The sequence below is a fragment of the Salvelinus namaycush genome, unplaced genomic scaffold (genome assembly GCF_016432855.1).
Source record: "Salvelinus namaycush isolate Seneca unplaced genomic scaffold, SaNama_1.0 Scaffold1950, whole genome shotgun sequence".
Classification (NCBI taxonomy): Eukaryota; Metazoa; Chordata; class Actinopteri; order Salmoniformes; family Salmonidae; genus Salvelinus; species Salvelinus namaycush.
In genome coordinates, this window is record NW_024058731.1 from 31,335 (window position 1) to 48,572 (window position 17,238).

Genomic DNA, 17,238 nt, shown 5'->3' on the forward strand with positions numbered 1-17,238 from the left:
GTCACACATGAAAGATAGATAGATAGATAGATAGATAGATAGATAGATAGATAGATAGATAGATAGATAGATAGATAGATAGATAGATAGATAGATAGATAGATAGATAGATAGATAGATAGATAGATAGATAGATAGAGAAGATATACAGTGCATTCGGAAAGTTTTCAGACCCCTTGACTTTTTCCACATTTTGTTACGTTACAGCCTTATTCTAAAACTGATTAAATAAAATGTTTTCCTCATCAATCTACACACAATACCCCACAATGACATCACAATACCCCACAATGACATCACAATACCCCACAATGACATCATAATACCCCAAAATGACATCATAATACCCCATAATGCCAAAGTGAAAACAGGTTTTTTAGAAATGTTTGCTAATTTATTAAAAATAAAACCCAGAAAAACCTTATTTACATTAGTATTCAGACCCTTTGCTATAAGACTCAAAATTGAGCTCAGATGCACGTGTGCGTCCATTGATCATCCTTGATGTTTCTACAACTTGATTGGAGTCCACCTGTGGTAAATTCAATGGATTGGACATTATTTGGAAAGGCACACACCTGTCCTTATAAGGTCCCACAGTTGACAGTGCATGTCAGAGCAAAAACCAAGCAATGAGGTCGAAGGAATTGTCCGTAGAGCTCCGAAACAGGATTGTGTCGAGGCATAGATCTGGGGAAGGGTACCAAAATATTTCTGCAGCATTGACGTTCCCCAAGAACACAGTGGCCTCATTCTTAAATGGAAGAAGTTTGGAACCACCAAGACTCTTCCTAGAGCTGGCTTCCCGGCCAAACTGAGCAACCGGGGGAGAAGGGCCTTGGTCAGGGAGGTGACCAAGAACCCGATGGTCACTCTGACAGAGCTCCAGAGTTCCTCTGTGGAGATGGAAGAACCTTCCAGAAGGACAACCATCACTGCAGCACTCCACCAATCAGGCCTTTATGGTAAAGAGGCCAGACGGAAGCCACTCCTCAGTAAAAGGTACATGACAGCCCGCTTGGAGTTTGCCAAAAGGACTCGCAGACCATGAGAAACAAGATTCTCTGGTCTGATGAAACCAAGATTGAACTCATTGGCCTGAATGACTATTATCACGTCTGGAGGAAACCTGACACCATCCCTACGGTGAAGCATGGTGGTGGCAGCATCATGCTGTGGGGATGTTTTTCATGGGCAGGGACTGGGAGACTAGTCAAGATCGAGGCAAAGATGAACAGAGCAAAGTACAGAGAGATCCTTGATGAAAACCTGCTCCAGAGTGCTCAGGACCTCAGACTGGGGCAAAGGTTCACCTTCCAACAGGACAACGACCCCAAGACAACGCAGGAGTGGCTTCGGGACAAGTCTCTGAATTTAATTGAGTGGCCCAGCCAGAGGCCGGACTTGAACCTGATCAAACATCTCTGGAGAGACCTGAAAATAGCTGTGCAGCAACAGTCCTCATCCAACCTGACAGAGCTTGAGAGGGTCTGCAAAGAAGAATGGGAGAAACTCCCCAAATACAGGTGTGCCAAGCTTGTAGCGTCATACCCAAGAAGACTCGAGGCTGTAATCACTGCCAAAGGTGCTTCAACAAAGTACTGAGTAAAGGGTCTGAATACTTATGTAAATGTCATATTTCAGTTAAATATTTGTATATAAATTAGCAAACATTTCTAAAAACCTGTTTTTGCTTTGTCATTATTGTGTGTAGATTGACGAGGGGGGGAAAAAACAATTTAATCGATTTTAGAATAAGGCTGTAACTTAACAAAATGTAGAAAAAGTCAAGGGGTCTGAATACTTTCCGAAGGCGCTGTACATGAGATAAACTACGGATAAATAGTGAACAGCAGTGATGCTGAAAGTCATATTTAATCTATCTAGCTCGCCAGGAAGTAGTCGTAAGTTTAGCCTCATCACAACGTAGGCAGTTTGAAATGGGAGCGTGTTTGGGTTAGAGTGGGCTAACGTAATACTGTATCAACGTGATCTATTACAATGGAAGGCATGAGGACATGTTGTTGGGTTTCTCTGGAGAAACTAAAACTTTTGACCACCGTACGCTAAAAACAAAATGCATTGTTGAGGAAATGCACCATAAATATGATTTCCCGTAAAGCCTTATACACCTCTAGTTCTATTGTTTTCCCTTAAAGCCTTTATACACCTCTAGTTCTATTGTTTTCCCTTAAAGCTTTATACACCTCTAGTTCTATTGTTTTCCCTTAAAGTCTTATACACCTCTAGTTCTATTGTTTTCCCTTAAAGCTTTATACACCTCTAGTTCTATTGTTTTCCCTTAAAGCCTTATACACCTCTAGTTCTATTGTTTTCCCTTAAAGCCTTATACACCTCTAGTTCTATTGTTTTCCCTTAAAGCCTTATACACCTCTAGTTCTATTGTTTTCCCTTAAAGCCTTATACACCTCTAGTTCTATTGTTTTCCCTTAAAGCCTTATACACCTCTAGTTCTATTGTTTTCCCTTAAAGCCTTATACACCTCTAGTTCTATTCTGTTTTCCCTTAAAGCCTTATACACCTCTAGTTCTATTGTTTTCCCTTAAAGCCTTATACACCTCTAGTTCTATTGTTTTCCCTTAAAGCCTTATACACCTCTAGTTCTATTGTTTTCCCTTAAAGCCTTATACACCTCTAGTTCTATTCTGTTTTCCCTTAAAGCCTTATACACCTCTAGTTCTATTGTTTTCCCTTAAAGCCTTATACACCTCTAGTTCTAGGCACCATGGGTCAGTCTCCAATGGCACCCTGTTCCCTACATAGGGCACTTAGAGGTCTCTGGTCAAACGTAGTGCACTGTGTTTGGAATAGGGTGCAATTTTGTACACAGAAAATTGACTTAGTCCTGAAAGACGACGACAAGGACATCTTTCTAGTTGAATAAGTCTCGTTACTGAACCCTGAGATTTAAAAAAACAAAAACATGACCGGCTCATTTTGAGTTCAACCGGCATCTGGATCTCTGCCATCTTTCTGCTATCAGCCATATCACACCTTAAATCTGACCCCTCTGCTATCAGCCATATCACACCTTAAATCTGACCCCTCTGATATCAGCCATATCACACCTTAAATCTGACCCCTCTGATATCAGCCATATCACACCTTAAATCTGACCCCTCTGATATCAGCCATAATCACACCTTAAATCTGACCCCTCTGCTATCAGCCATAATCACACCTTAAATCTGACCCCTCTGCTATCAGCCATATCACACCTTAAATCTGACCCCTCTGCTATCAGCCATATCACACCTTAAATCTGACCTCTCTGCTATCAGCCATATCACACCTTAAATCTGACCCCTCTACTATCAGCCATATCACACCTTAAAGCTGACCCCTCTGATATCAGCCATATCACACCTTAAATCTGACCCCTCTGATATCAGCCATATCACACCTTAAATCTGACCCCTCTGCTATCAGCCATATCACACCTTAAATCTGACCCCTCTGATATCAGCCATATCACACCTTAAATCTGACCCCTCTGATATCAGCCATATCACACATTAAATCTGACCCCTCTGATATCAGACATATCACACCTTAAATCTGACCCCTCTGCTATCAGCCATATCACACCTTAAATCTGACCCCTCTGATATCAGCCATATCACACCTTAAATCTGACCCCTCTGATATCAGCCGTATCACACCTTAAATCTGACCCCTCTGCTATCAGCCATATCACACCTTAAATCTGACCCCTCTGATATCAGCCATATCACACCTTAAATCTGACCCCTCTGATATCAGCCATATCACACCTTAAATCTGACCCCTCTGATATCAGCCATATCACACCTTAAATCTGACCCCTCTGCTATCAGCCATATCACACCTTAAATCGGACCCCTCTGATATCAGCCATATCACACCTTAAATCTGACCCCTCTGATATCAGCCATATCACAGATTAAATCTGACCCCTCTTACAGGTGTAGGATCTTCATTTGATCACCCTGTTTCAGGAGAACTTTCCTGCATTTAAAACGTTTAGTGTATTTTAGGTGTAAAATGGCTTTTGAAGTTTGTAATTTCCACGTAGAAATGTAAGACTTTATTTTCCCTTATATTATATTTTGATGTATTAACCTGCCCAACAATTACCATTCATTATAATCCATATAATAATTCAACATTTCCTATTGCTGCAGGATTATTTTCCTGCTGTAGCAAACTGACTCAAATTAAGATCCTACATCTGTACATCAGCCATATTGCACCTCAAAAGTTCAATCAAAGCCAAAGTGGCCTCAGACAATGTCACTGGTGCTTCAAGGCTGTTCTATTCAGTCACACTCCCTCCTTACTGCTCACTGACAGTAAAGCACCCATGCAAACTCAAACCTGCCTTTTAAAATGGCCGCTTCCATTAGAAAGAAGAAGATTAAACAAAGAAAGAAACACTGAATTCACTCAAAACTAAAGTTCCCTTCACTGGCTGGGGTGTTGTCCCTTCACTGGCTGGGGTGTTGTCCCTTCACTGGCTGGGGTGTTGTCCCTTCACTGGCTGGGGTGTTGTCCCTTCACTGGCTGGGGTGTTGTCCCTTCACTGGCTGGGGTGTTGTCCCTTCACTGGCTAGGGTGTTGTCCCTTCACTGGCTGGGGTGTTGTCCCTACCCTGGCTGGGGTGTTGTCCCTTCACTGGCTGGGGTGTTGTCCCTTCCCTGGCTGGGGTGTTGTCCCTTCACTGGCTGGGGTGTTGTCCCTTCACTGGCTGGGGTGTTGTCCCTTCACTGGCTGGGGTGTTGTCCCTTCACTGGCTGGGGTGTTGTCCCTTCACTGGCTGGGGTGTTGTCCCTTCACTGGCTGGGGTGTTATCCCTTCACTGGCTGGGGTGTTGTCCCTTCACTGGCTGGGGTGTTGTCCCTTCCCTGGCTGGGGTGTTGTCCCTTCCCTGGCTAGGGTGTTGTCCCTTCACTGGCTGGGGTGTTGTCCCTTCACTGGCTGGGGTGTTGTCCCTTCACTGGCTGGGGTGTTGTCCCTTCACTGGCTGGGGTGTTGTCCCTTCCCTGGCTGGGGTGTTGTCCCTTCCCTGGCTAGGGTGTTGTCCCTTCACTGGCTGGGGTGTTGTCCCTTCACTGGCTGGGGTGTTGTCCCTTCACTGGCTAGGGTGTTGTCCCTTCACTGGCTGGGGTGTTGTCCCTTCCCTGGCTGGGGTGTTGTCTCTTCACTGGCTGTGGGGTGTTGTCCCTTCTCTCAACCACTCCCAAACCCCAACATGGAGGAAACGTAATAAGTGTTGTCCCTTCAAGTGTTTCACGCTTCATTTCTCCTCAATCGTCATTAGCCATCTTTTTGCCATTGAAAAGCATGTTTCTTCCTCAGAACAAATACAGAAAAACTCTACTAAAGCAACAACGTTAGATCATCAAGATCAAATGAACCGTAGAAACATTATGGATACGGTTAATAAGGGTTACATTTCTCCTGTGTGTGTGTGTGTGTGTGTGTGTGTGTGTGTGTGTGTGTGTGTGTGTGTGTGTGTGTGTGTGTGTGTGTGTGTGTGTCTGACTGACCATACATATAGCCCATCAACAACAACCCCCACCACCACCACTCTCTCACCAGGAGAGGTGGATTCTGAGGTGGCTAACAGACTCAGTTGTGTTTCTTCACTGAACCGTCCGTCGTTGTGTCGTGGTGGTTGTCTCGCGGGCTGAAGTCAGGGCAGAAGCCATTGGTCTGAGGCTTGGCGTTGGGCGTGGCGTTGGGCTGGTGAGGACAGCCGTTACGGCCTGTATTGTCTGTGGACAGGTAGTCCTCACTGAAGTTTGGGTGCTGCTCTGCAAAGCTCCTGAACTTGTCTGTTCCCACCACAGGAGGGCGCCAGACACAAAGGTAAGGTTATTTCAAGCAAGTGAAATACAGTAACCTACCATTAACACACTAGGAAACACGTACATGTTGACAAAGATAGGCACACTCCTAATATTTTACAAATGAACTAGAGATTACAGACACAACGTAACTTTGACATATTCTTTGTCGCGTTCCAAAATCACACCAGGCGTATACTCCAAGAACAGCTGAACAGAAGGCCGCCCCAGTACATGCTAAGACATGTCGTTTCTTACCGAAGGTGAGTTTCCCAGCGTCCTCTGTGTCGATAGCAGTGAAGAGACGTGAGACGTCGAGGACAGCCACTCCTAACGCAGTCTTTAGGATGCAGGCCAACTCAGCCCCTGTGACGGCACCGTCCTCCTCCGCCTCAAACATCTGGCATATACGCAAATAATAACTAACACACATTAGATGACCCTGACCCCTCCTTCATATCTCACTCGCACTGAGCCGGCTGGCGCTCAGACCATCTGTTCATATCTACACACACAGTCTACAACTCACACCGTAGGTCATTATAGTACGTGCTCTCAAATGGAAAATGGCAGAAATATCAGTGGTGGTAGGCCCACTGAAAGCCACCTTGACAGAGCATGAAACCAGAGCTGGAGCAGAACGTACCTTGAAGGCCAGCTTCATGGTCTCCAGTGTTTTAGCAGGTCTGCATACAACCGATAAGGCGATGACATATTCTCTGATGTCTATCATGTTGTCTGCCTGCTGGAGGAGACGAGAGAAGAACAGAGTGAAGAGTTACCGGTTAGGAGGAATCTGGCAAAGCACATGTCTAAATCTAATGTCTAAATCTAATGTCTAAATCTAATGACTAAATCTAATGTCTAAATCTAAAGTCTAAATCTAAAGTCTAAATCAAATCTTATATCTAAATCTAATATCTAAATCTAATGTCTAAATCTAATGTCTAAAGTCTAATGTCTAAATCTAATGTCTAAATCTAAAGTCTAAATCACATCTTATATTTAAATCTAAAGTCTAAATCTAATCGTATATCTAAATCTAATGTCTAAATCTAATATCTAAAGTCTAATGTCTAAATCTAATGTCTAAATCTAATGTCTAAATCTAATATCTAAATCTAATGTCTAAATCTAATGTCTAAATCGAATGTCTAAATCTAATATCTAAATCTAATGTCTAAATCTAATGTCTAAATCTAATGTCTAAATCTAATGCCTAAATCTAATGTCTAAATCTAATGTCTAAATCTAATATCTAAATCTAATGTCTAAATCTAATAACTTACATTTAAATCTTAAATCTAAATCTAATGTCTAAATCTTATATCTAAATCTAATATCTAAAGTCTAATTGTCTAAATCTAATGTCTAAATCTTATGTCTAAATCTAATATCTAAATCTAATCTTATATCTAAATCTAATGTCTAAATCTAATATCTTACATTTAAATCTAATATCTAAATCTAATGTCTAAATCGAATATCGTACATTTAAATCTAATATCTAAATATAATGTCTAAATCTAATGTCTAAATCTAGTATGCAATATCTAAATCTAATGTCTATATCTAATATCCATATCTAAATCTAGTATGTAATATCTAAATCTATGTCTAATATCGAAATCTAATATCGAAATCTGTATTTCAATATTAAAATATACAATATAGGGAAAACATATATTTCTGTTTTATGAGTTTTAGGAAGTTACGATACTTGTATCTTTGGCCTTCAAATCTCCTAATGGGATGATATTATATTCAGTGTGTGTTTCCTTACCTCGTTGAAGAGGGAGAAGATGTCTCTGAGCATGTCTGACACAGGGACATCAAGGTAGTGGGCAAAGTCTTCCAGACCCAGCTTCTCTCCCTCCATCTTCCTGGCTCTGTTACCAAACTCCTGCAGTACCTTCTCTACGTTCTGGGGCTTCAACCTGACCAGGTAAGATCATCACATTATTACAGAGTCTCTACATTCTGGGGTTCAACCTGACCAGGTAACATTAATACAGAGTCTCTACATTCTGGGGTTCAACCTGACCAGGTAACATTAATACAGAGTCTCTACATTCTGGGGTTCAACCTGACCAGGTAACATCTACACATTAATACAGAGTCTCTACATTCTGGGGTTCAATCTGACCAGGTAACATTTACACATTAATAAAGAGTCTCTACATTCTGGGGTTCAACCTGACCAGGTAACATTAATACAGAGTCTCTACATTCTGGGGTTCAACCTGACCAGGTAACATTAATACAGAGTCTCTACATTCTGGGGTTCAACCTGACCAGGTAACATTAATACAGAGTCTCTACATTCTGGGGTTCAACCTGACCAGGTAACATCTACACATTAATACAGAGTCTCTACATTCTGGGGTTCAACCTGACCAGGTAACATTAATACAGAGTCTCTACATTCTGGGGTTCAACCTGACCAGGTAACATTAATACAGAGTCTCTACATTCTGGGGTTCAATCTGACCAGGTATCATTAATACAGAGTCTCTACGTTCTGGGGTTCAACCTGACCAGGTAACATCTACACATTAATACAGAGTCTCTACATTCTGGGTTCAACATGACCACCAGGTTACCATTAATACCGAGTCTCTACATCTGGGTTCAACCTGACCATATACATCTCCACATTAATACGATTCCTCTACATTTCTGGGGTTCCCTACCAGGTACAATCTACACATTAATACTGAGTCTCCTACATTCTTGGGGTTCACCTGCCAGGTAACATCTACACATTATACAGAGTCTCTACATTCTGGGTTCACCGGACCAGGTACCATCTACACATTAATACAGAGTCTCTACTTCTGGGGTTCAAACCTGACCCGGTAACTTAATACATAGTCTCTACATTCTGGGGTTCAACCTGGCCAGAACTTATTACAGGTCTCTACGATTCTGGGGTTCAACCTGACCAGGTACATTTACAGAGTATCTACTCTGAGGTTCAACCTGACAAGTAACATTAATACAGAGTCTCTACATTCTGGGGTTCACCTACCAGGGAACATCACCTTAATACAGAGCCTGCTGTCATAATTTAAGACAAACCAATTCATGCTAAACCAGCTTCAACCGCCATACCAAAAACACAATCAACCACAACCACAACTGCATAGTCACACCATCGTGTAAGCCAAACTACACCTGCACCACAAACACACTGACAACACAGACAAACCAACACACAAATCCTACCCAGTTCATAGACAACACAACACACTGACACACGACAAAAAACCACAAATCCTACCCAGCTCAATAGACAACTACACCTGAGAACCTTCACATTGAGGATTTTACACATCCTAGGATAAATATATTGTAATATAGAACAATCACTATGACAGTCAGTTAGTAGGATGAATATATTGTATTGTAATATAGAACCATCACTATGACAGTCAGTTAGTAGATGAATATGTTGTATTGTATAAGAACCATCACTTGACGAGTGAGTTAGTGGATAATATGTTGTTTTATAGAACCATCACTATGACAGTGATTTAGTAGGATGAATATATTGTATTATAGAACCATCACTTGACAGTGGAGTTAGTAGTTGAATATATGTATATAGACCCATCACTATGACATTTGAGTTAGTAGGATAGAATATATTGATATATAACCATCACTATGACAGTGAGTTAGTGATGAATATCTTGTAATATATAACATCACTATGACAGTGGAGTTAGTAGGAATGAATTATTGTAATATAGAACGCGATCACTATGACATTGAGTTAGTAGGATGCATATATTGTAATATAGACACTCTCACCTATGACAGTGAGTAGTAGTATGACTATATTGTAATATAGAACCATCACTATGACACTGATTAGTAGGATGAATATATTGTAAATAAACCATCACTTGACAGTGAGTTAGTATAAAAATATATTGTCAATATAGAACCATACTTAATGACAGTCGTATTAGTAGGATGTAATAGAATTGTAATATAGAACCATCCACAACTTTTAATGAACATGAGTTAGTAGATGAATATATTGTATAGATAGAAACCATCACTATGACAGTGAGTTAGTAGGATAATATATTGTTTTATAGAACAATCACTATGCCAGTTATTAGAATGAATATCTTGTAATATAGAACCATCACTTGACATGAGTTGTAGATGAATATATTGTTTTATAGAACCATCGACTATGACAGTTAGTTAGTAGGATAATATATTGTATTGTAATATCGAACATCACTATGACAGTTTAGTTAGTCATGATATATTGTATTATAGAACCATCCACTATGACAGTGAGTAGGCTGAATATATTGTAATATAGAACATCACATGACAGTGAGTAGTAGGATGATATGTTGTATTATAGAACCTCCCATGACAGTGAGTAGGATGAATATATTGTATATAGCACCATCACTATGACATTTATTTAGTAGGATGAATATATTGTATTATAGAACTCATCACTATGACCTTAGTTAGTAGGATGAATATATTGTATTGTAATATAGACCATCACTATGACAGTTTTAGTTAGTAGGATGACTATATGTAGGTAATATAGAACCATCACTTATGACAGTTTGTTAGTATGCTTAATATGTTGTATGTATTATAGAACCGATCACTAATGACGTCAGTTTAGTAAGTATGAAATGTGTATTATAGAACCATAACTATGACAGTTAGTTAGTAGGATAAATATGTTTTATTATAGAACCATCACTATGACAGTTAATAGGATGACTATATTGTACATATAGAACCGGGCACGTTAGGTTAGTAGGAATGAATATATTGTCATTGATATGACCATCACTATGAACAGTTTAGTTAGTAAGGATGCATATATTCTATTGTATATAATAGAAACATCACTATGAAGTTGGTTAGTAGGATGAATATGTTTGTTATTGTATTATAGAACATCACTATGACGTCAGTTAGATAGGTGAATATGTTTTATTATAGACCATCACGATGACAGTTAGTTAGTAGGATAAATATGTTGTAGTATGAACCATCACTATGACATTATAGGATGAATATATTGTATATAGAACCCTCATCTATGACAGTTAGTTAGTATGAATGAATATCTTGTACTTGTATTATAAGAACCTCACTATGCAGTCAGTTAGTAGGATGAATATAGTTGTATTATAGAACCATCACTATGACAGTTTAGTTATAGGATGAATATGTTGTATTATAGAACCATCACTATGACGTGATTAGTAGGATGCATATGGTGTATTATAGACCCTCACTATGACAGTTAGTAGGATGAATATATTGTAATATCGAACCATCACATGACAGTTAAGTTATAGGATGATATATTGTATATAGACCATCAACTAGACATCATTAGTAGGATGATATATGTGTAATAAGACCATCTATGACAGTCGTTTAGTAGGATGAATATATTGTATTGTAATATAGAAACCATCGACAATTACATTTAGTTCGTTAGGGATGAATATATGTATTGTCTATAGACCCATCACTATGACAGTTCGTTAGTAAATGAATATATTGTTTGTAATATAGAACCATCATATGAAAGTTTAGTTAGTAGGATTAATTGACTTTGTATTTTATTATAGACCCATCACTATGCCAGTTAGTTTAGTAGGATGAAAATATTGTATTATAGAACCATCACTATGACAGTTAGTTTTAGAGGATGAATTGTTGTATTATAGAACTCCTATGACGAGTTAGTAGGATGAATATATTGTATTATAGAACCATCATATGCAGTTATAGGATGAATATATTTTATTTATAGAACCAATCCTACTGACAGTTTAGTAGGATGAATATATTGTATTATAGAACCATCACTATGACGTGAGTTAGTAGGATGGAATATATTGTATATCGAACCATCACTATGACAGTTATAGGATGAATCTATTGTATTATAGAACCATCACTAGACAGTGAGTTAGTAGGATGAAAATATTTGTATTATAAGCCATACACTTAATGACAGTTAGTTTGTGGATGAATATGTTGTATTATAGAACCTCACTATGAACATTTAGTCGGATGAATATATTGTATTATAGACCATCACTATGACAGTTAGTAGGATGAATATATTGTATTATAAACCATCACTATGACAGTTAGTAGGATGAATATATTTGTTTATAGAACCATCACTAGACAGTTAGTAGAGAATATGTTTGTTATATTATAGAACCATCACTATGACGAGTTAGTAGGATGATATTTTATTATAGAAACCATCACTATGACAGTTAGTAGGAATGAATATATGGTATATATAACCATTCACTAGGACGTTTAGTAGGATGAATATATTGTTTGTAGAACCATCACTATGACAGTAGTATTTTCTTATGCAGTAGTGGTAGTAATTCTGGTTTTCCAGCAGACTCCTCCCCCACCCCCCTCCTTTCTCCCCCTATGGTCATTCCCCCCCACCCCCCCGTCCTACTCCCCCTATGGTCATTCCCCCCCATCCCCCCTCCTACTCCCCCTATGGTCATTCCCCCCCCCCCCCCTCCTATCTCCCCCTATGGGTCCATTCCCCCCCAACCCCCCCTCCTACTCCCCCTTATGGTCATTCCCCCCCACCCCCCCCCCCTCTTCTCCCCCTATGGTCTTCCCCCCCACCCCCCCTCCTACTCCCCCTATGGTCTTCCCCCCACCCCCCTCCTTCTCCCCTATGGTCATTCCCCCCCACCCCCACCTTCCTCCCCCTATGGTCATCCCCCCACCCCCATCCTACTCCCCCCCTAGTGGTCATATCCACCCCCGCCCCCCCCCCCCCCCTTCCTCCCCCTATGGTCATTCCCCCCACCCCCCTCCTTCTCCCCCTATGGTCTTCCCCCCCACCCCCCCTCCTACTCCCCCTATGGTCCATTCCCCCCACCCCCCCTCCTTCTCCCCCTATGGTCTTCCCCCCCACCCCCCTCCTAATCCCCCTATGGTCATTCCCCCCACCCCCTCTCCTCTCCCCCTATGGTCATCCCGCCCCCACCCCCCCTCCTACTCCTCCCCCTATGGTCATTCCCCCCCACCCCCTCCTCTCCCCCCTATGGTCCATTCCCCCCCACCCCTCCTTCTCCCCCTATGGTCATTCCCCCCACCCCCCTCCTACTCCCCCTATGGTCTTCCCCCCCCGCCCCCTCCTTCTCCCCCTATAGTCATTCCCCGCCCCAACCCCCCCTCCTTACTCCCCCTATGGTCATTCCCCCCCACACCCCTCCTCTCTCCCCCTATGGTCATTCCCCCCACCGCCCCCTCCCTACTCCCCCTATGGTCATTCCCCCCCCCCCCTCCTTCTTCCCCCGATGGCATTCCCCCCCCCCCTCCTTCTCACCCCTAGTCCATCCTGAATAGAGCTGAATTTGAAGGCCTGACTGACCTCAACTGACCCCATCTCCTGACCAGCTTGGCGAACTCCAGCAGGCCAGGTTGTAACAGGGAGTCTGAGTTGACCCTCCCAAAGCATGCCAGCTTACAAGTCTCAAACGAGTAGTCAGTAATGGGGATGTCCACGCCCTGGAGGAGGAAGGATAGAGTATTAAAGAGTTAACTAGGATACAGTCTGATATACAGTCTGATATACAGTCTGATATACAGTCTGATATACATATGATATAGCCATGATATACGTCTGATAATACAGTCCTGATGTACAGTCTGATATCAGTTCTGGTATACAGTCTGATATACCATGATATACAGCTGATATACAGTCCCTGATATACAGTCTGATATACAGCCTGATATACAGTCTGATATACAGTCTGATATACAGTCTGATATACAGTCTGATATACAGTCTGATATACTCTGATATAATACAGTCTGATATACAGTCTGATATACAGTCCCTGATACAGTCTGATATACAGTCTGATATACAGAGCCTGATATACAGTCGGATATACAGTCTGATATACAGTCTGATATACAGTCTGATTACAGCCTGATATCATGTCTGATATCAGCATGATCTACCGTCTGATATATAGTCTTATATACAGTCTGATATAAGTCTGAGATACAGCCTGATATACAGTCCCTTATATACAGTCTGATTACAGTCTTGATATAGTCTGATATACAGCCTGATATCAGTCGATATACATTCTGATATACAGTCTGATATACAGTCCGATATACTAGTCGATCTCAGTCTGATATAACAGTCTGATATACAGTCCTGATATACAGCCTGATATACAGTCTGATATACAGCCTGATATTGTCTGATATACAGCCTGATATTGTCTGATATACAGCCTGATATACAGTCTGATATACAGCCTGATATTGTCTGATATACAGTCTGATATACAGTCTGATATACATGATATACAGTCTGATGTACAATCTGATATACAGTCTGATGTACAGTCTGATATACAGCCTGATATACAGTCTGATATACATCTGAATATACAGTCTGAACTATACAGTCTGAACTACAGTCTGATATATCATTTGATATTCAGTCTGATGTACAGTCTGATGTACATTCTATATACGAGTCCCGCTAACCAGTAGTCCAGTGTTTCCAGAAGCGGTCCTCGTGACCTTTCGCAGGTTCATACATTTAATCTCTTTCCAACATTTACACACACCTGATTTCACTAGTCAAACATCATCTAGTCCTTTGATATTTGTTAAGTCGAGGGACTTAGTGTTGCAATATCTAATAGGTGGAATAGCTGAGGGTTACAAGGACCGGTTCTGGGAATCACTGGAGCAGTCTGTGATGGGGCCATCTAGAGACGTGAGGTACAGTAGACAGACTAGAGGATGAGGAGAGAGTTAACCAGTAGTCTGTGATGATGCACTCTAAGTACGTGAGGAACAGTGGAACAGGCTAGATCATGAGGAAGAGAGTTAAACAGTAGTCTGTGATGGAGCCATCTAGAGATGTGAGGTACAGTTAACAGAATAAGCATGAGGAAGAGAGTTCCCCAGTAGTCTAGGGGCATCTGAGAGAGTGAGGAACCTTAATACAGTCAGACTAGAGTACATTGAGGCGAGAGTTAACCATAGTCTGTGTTTGATGGCCATCTAGAGCCCTGAGGAACAGTAGAACAGTCAGACTAGAGCATGACGGATAATAGTTAACCAGTAGTCTGTTTGGCCATTTAAGAGACGTGAGGAAAGTAGACGACTACGAGCATGATGAGAGAGTTAACCAGTAGTCTGTGTTGATGTGCATCTAGGACGTGAGGAACGTAGACAGACTATAGAGTGATGAGGAGATGAGTTTAACCAGTAGATCTGTGATGGGGCCATCTAGAGACGGAGGACAGTAGTCAGACGAGAGCTAATGAGGTGAGGGAGAGTTACCGTAGTCTGTGTTGATGCCATCTAGAGACGTGAGGACCAGTAGACAGTCAGACTAAGCATGAGGAGAGGTTTTTAACCAGTAGTCTGTGTTGATGCCATCTAGAGACTTGAGGACAGTAGGAACAGATAGAGCATGAGAGAGAGAGTTAACCAGTATCTGGTGGGCCATCTAGAGACGTGAGGTACAGTAGACAGCCTAGAGCATTAGGAGAGATTACCATAGTCTGTGATGAGGCCATCTAGACCCCTGAGGAACAGTAGACAGACCTAGGCATGAGGAGAGAGTTAACCAGTAGTCTGTTTTGATGCCATCTAGAGACGTTAGGGAACAGTAGACAGACCTAGAGCCTGAGGAGAGAGTTTACCAGTAGTCTGTGATGGGCCATCTAGACCGCCTGAGGAAACAGTAGACATACTAGAGCATAGGAGAGAGTTTAACCAGTAGTCCTGTGATGGAGCCATCTAGAGACTGAGGAACAGTCGACAGACAGAGCTGAGGAGAGAGTTAACAGTAGTCTGTGATGGGGCCATCAGACCCCTGAGGAACAGTAACAGACTAGAGCATGAGGAGAGAGTTTAACCAGTAGTCCCTTGATGGGGCCCATCTAGAGACGGGAGGTACAGTAGACAGACTAGAGCATGAGGAAGAGTTAACCATAGTCTGTGGATGATGCCATCCTAGAGACGTGAGGAACAGTAGACAGACTAGAGCATGAGGAGAGAGTTAACCAGTAGTCTGTGATGGGGCCATCTAGACCCCTGAGGAACAGTAGACAGCCAGACTAGAGCATGAGGAGAGAGTTAACCAGTAGTCTGTGTTGATGCCATCTAGAGACGTGAGGTACAGTAGACTGACTAGAGCATGAGGCTCGTAGAGTTAACAGGTAGTCTGTGATGGGGCCGATCTAGAGACGTGGAGGTACCGTAGACATCAGACTAGAGCCATGAGGAGAGAGTTAACCATAGTCTGTGTGGAGCCATCTAGAGACGTGAGGACAGTATACCTACTCGAGCCATGAGGAGAGAGTTAACCAGTAAGTCTGTGTTGGAGCCATCTAGAGACGTGAGGAAAGCAGACAGACTAGAGCATGAGGATAGTTAACCAGTAGTCTGTGATGATGGCCTCTACGAGCCCGTGATGAACGTCGACAGACTAGAGCATGAGGAGAGAGTTAACCAGTAGTCTGTGATGGGGCCATCTAGAGAACGTTAGGTACAGTGACAGACTAGAGGCATGAGGAGAGAGTTACCATAGTCCCCTGTGTTGTGGCCATCTAGAGATGTGAGGAACAGTAACGACTAGAAGCATGAGAGAGAGAGTTAACCAGTAGTCTGTGATGAGCCATCTAGAACTTGAGGAACAGTAGACAGACTAGAGCATGAGGAAAGAGTTAAGCCATAGTCTGTGATGGGCATCTAGAACCTCCGAGGAACAGTAGGCCGACTAGAGCATGAGGAAGAAGTTAACCAGTATTCTGTGTTTGGGGCCTCTAGAGACGTGAGAACAGTAGACAGACTAGAGCATGAGGAGAGAGTTAACCAGTAGTCTGTGTTGGGGCCATCTAGAGACGTGAGGAACAGTAGACAGTCAGACTAGAGCATGAGGAGAGAGTTAACCAGTAGTCTGTGATGGGGCCATCTAGAGACGTGAGGAACAGTAGACAGCCAGACTAGAGCATGAGGAGAGAGTTAACCAGTAGTCTGGATGGTGCCATCTAGAGAGCTGAGGAACAGTAAACGACTAGAGCATGAGGAGAGAGTTAACCAGTATCTGCTGATTGATGCCCTCTAGAACGTGAGGACCAGTAGACAGACTAGAGCATGAGGAGAAGTTTAAACCAGTAGTTGTGGATGGAGCATCTAGAGACGTGAGGAGTAAAGTAACAGACGAGAGCATGAGAGAGAGTTTCACCATAGTCCTCTGTTGATGCCATCAGAGACTTGAGGAACAGTAGACTCAGACTAGAGACATGAGGCGAGAGTTAACCAGTAGTCTGTGTTGATGCAT

The 17,238-nt window shown here is 42.0% G+C and overlaps 1 protein-coding gene across 1 annotated transcript; it reads right to left on the reverse strand.

Moving 5' to 3' along the window:
* Positions 1–1,784: 1,784 nt before the first annotated feature.
* On the reverse strand, positions 1,785–8,274 carry LOC120037877 (lysophosphatidylcholine acyltransferase 1-like). The gene is made up of 4 exons (XM_038983843.1): positions 7,633–8,274; positions 6,496–6,594; positions 6,108–6,249; positions 1,785–5,837 (listed from the first exon to the last, which is right to left on the reverse strand). Exons 1-4 carry the CDS (start codon positions 7,726–7,728, stop codon positions 5,632–5,634), a joined length of 543 nt encoding a protein of 180 aa, XP_038839771.1. The 5' UTR covers positions 7,729–8,274; the 3' UTR covers positions 1,785–5,631.
* Positions 8,275–17,238: the final 8,964 nt, after the last annotated feature.

Excerpts from the sequence above, each read along its gene's own strand:
- LOC120037877 (XM_038983843.1), bottom strand. The coding sequence starts at position 7,728 with ATGGAGGGAGAGAAGCTGGGTCTGGAAGACTTTGCCCACTACCTTGAT. Across the intron at positions 6,595-7,632 it reads TCTTCTCCCTCTTCAACGAG|CAGGCAGACAACATGATAGA; the intron begins GTAAGGAAACAC and ends CGTCTCCTCCAG. Across the intron at positions 5,838-6,107 it reads CGCTGGGAAACTCACCTTCG|ACAAGTTCAGGAGCTTTGCA; the intron begins GTAAGAAACGAC and ends TGGTGGGAACAG.